A 1,937-nucleotide genomic window follows, 5' to 3' on the forward strand; every position below is an offset into this window, starting at 1 on the left:
TTCCAGGCACAAAATTCGATATGTTCAACGCTATTACAAACTATACTGTTGTATGAAACTTGTATTATTGTGAGTTGAAAATCTTTGTCAGATGTCAGAACAATGGCGTCAATAACGCGGTCTGACGGCAACTACTGTGGCGTCACTCTGGTAACTTTGACTACAGCGCTGTAATATGTAGTATTCCTATCTAGATTCATATATATTATTAGAGACTGTTCAACTGCTAGTCAGTATTCTGTAACAAGAAACAATAAAAAAGTTATCGTTATACCAGACGTACTTGTTACCTGTTATTATAAAATATCTCAGCTGTGAATAGTAGTCTTTACTCGTCTACATACTATCATAAGTACTACAATTGGTGCCGAAACCCGCTTTCGAGGTACGAAATCCGAGAACAATCAAAAAACGTAGCGTCGAAAAACATGTCAACTGACGAATCAGGCGATTCCAAAGGATCGGAGATCCAGGCAAGCGAGTTCAGAAGCGCAAAATTGCCCGAATTTTGGCGTGATGAACCTAAATTATGGTTCGCGATGTTTGAACGCGAGTTCGCGGCTTATTGCATAAAGTCCGACGCGGTAAAATGTGCCGCGGTAATTCGCCATTTACTACACTACATTGATAGCTATGGCCATCTATTGGTAAATTCCGGTTTCATATTTATATACCTGGTAGAAGCCAGTAGCTGAGTTCGACGGCTGATGGGTTCACTTCTCGGTTTAGTTACAGAACTGCCCACATCTAAGGAAAAAAATAAGCTAAGCTAATCCGGTTCGGAATACACTCATGACACAGTATATACAGTAGCGCAACTCTCCCAATTCTAGCGTGTACAAAATCGAATTGTACATGCGCGAGCTAAGTAGGTAACCAATCACGTAACTGATCCTCTATCACACTTCCTCTCTCTAGTTTTCTATAATTCTCTCGGTCACATTTAAATGTCCATATAAACCATAAAATTCATATAAAACGCAGTAGTGAAATCGGAGCAAATTGGAGTGAGCATTGAACAATCGAAGCCGTGTTAATATAAAACGTGTAAAGTGTTCGGTGAATAGTAACGTGTAAAGTGTTCAGTGAAAGAAGTGGAAAAAGTGAAAATTAATATTGACGGTGTCGAAAACGAAGGTTATGTTCACTTCGGAGAATAGTTAATTTGTATAAGGATATACAGATTTTCAATTCTCTGCCAGTAAACACATTTGATCTTAGCTTTGTTGCAGGTGCTGCTTCTTAGAAGATACAGAAAAATCAAGGAAAAAGGATGTCGACCCATAAATCAAATTTATGGTGTGTAATGAAGGAGTGCAATTACAATGTTACAGAGAAAAGACACTTCTTTATGTTTCCAAAGGAATGTGATAGGTATACATTTATTTTAATTATTTTTTAAAGCATGTATAAATCAGTTATTATTTTAAATATTTATAATTTTATATTACAATATGTATGTGTGTACTTTTAATTTTTTAATATTCTTTTATATATATGTACATATGTATAAAATGTATGTATAAAATGTATGTATAAAAAAACAATATTTTATATTAACTATTTCTGTTAAATTTATAGATGGTTGCAGTGGATACACGCATCTGGAAGATTTGATTTACAAGTGATGGGCCCAGAATACGCTCATCGCAACTATCGACTGTGCCACTTGCATTTTGAAGAAAAGTGGTACAAAATAGGCAAATGTAGAGCCAGTCTTCTTCCTAATGCTGTTCCAACAATATTTTTTGGAAGAAAGTAAATAATAAATTTTTTATAAAGCATTTTCTACTCTGAATAACATAGTTTTTCTTAAATAGTAAATTTATCATGTATAAATTAATATTACAATTTTTACAGCAATACACCTGTAACATCATTTCAAGAAGAAAATATAACTGAAAAAGATCAGGACAAGATTCAACAAGAAGAAACGA

At 34.3% G+C, this 1,937-nt stretch overlaps 1 protein-coding gene across 1 annotated transcript in view; it reads left to right on the top strand.

Annotated features, from left to right (window-relative positions):
- The first annotated feature begins 428 nt into the window (after positions 1-428).
- Positions 429-1,937, top strand: part of LOC108729545 (uncharacterized) — a 9,736-nt gene continuing 8,227 nt past the window's right edge. Inside the window, 2 exon segments of the mRNA XM_018458711.1 lie at positions 429-541; positions 1,582-1,758. Coding sequence (XP_018314213.1) covers positions 429-541; positions 1,582-1,758 — 290 coding nt within the window.

Source organism: Mycetomoellerius zeteki, unplaced genomic scaffold (assembly GCF_001594055.1).
Source record: "Mycetomoellerius zeteki isolate Tzet28-1 unplaced genomic scaffold, Tzet1.0 scaffold756, whole genome shotgun sequence".
Taxonomy (NCBI): Eukaryota; Metazoa; Arthropoda; class Insecta; order Hymenoptera; family Formicidae; genus Mycetomoellerius; species Mycetomoellerius zeteki.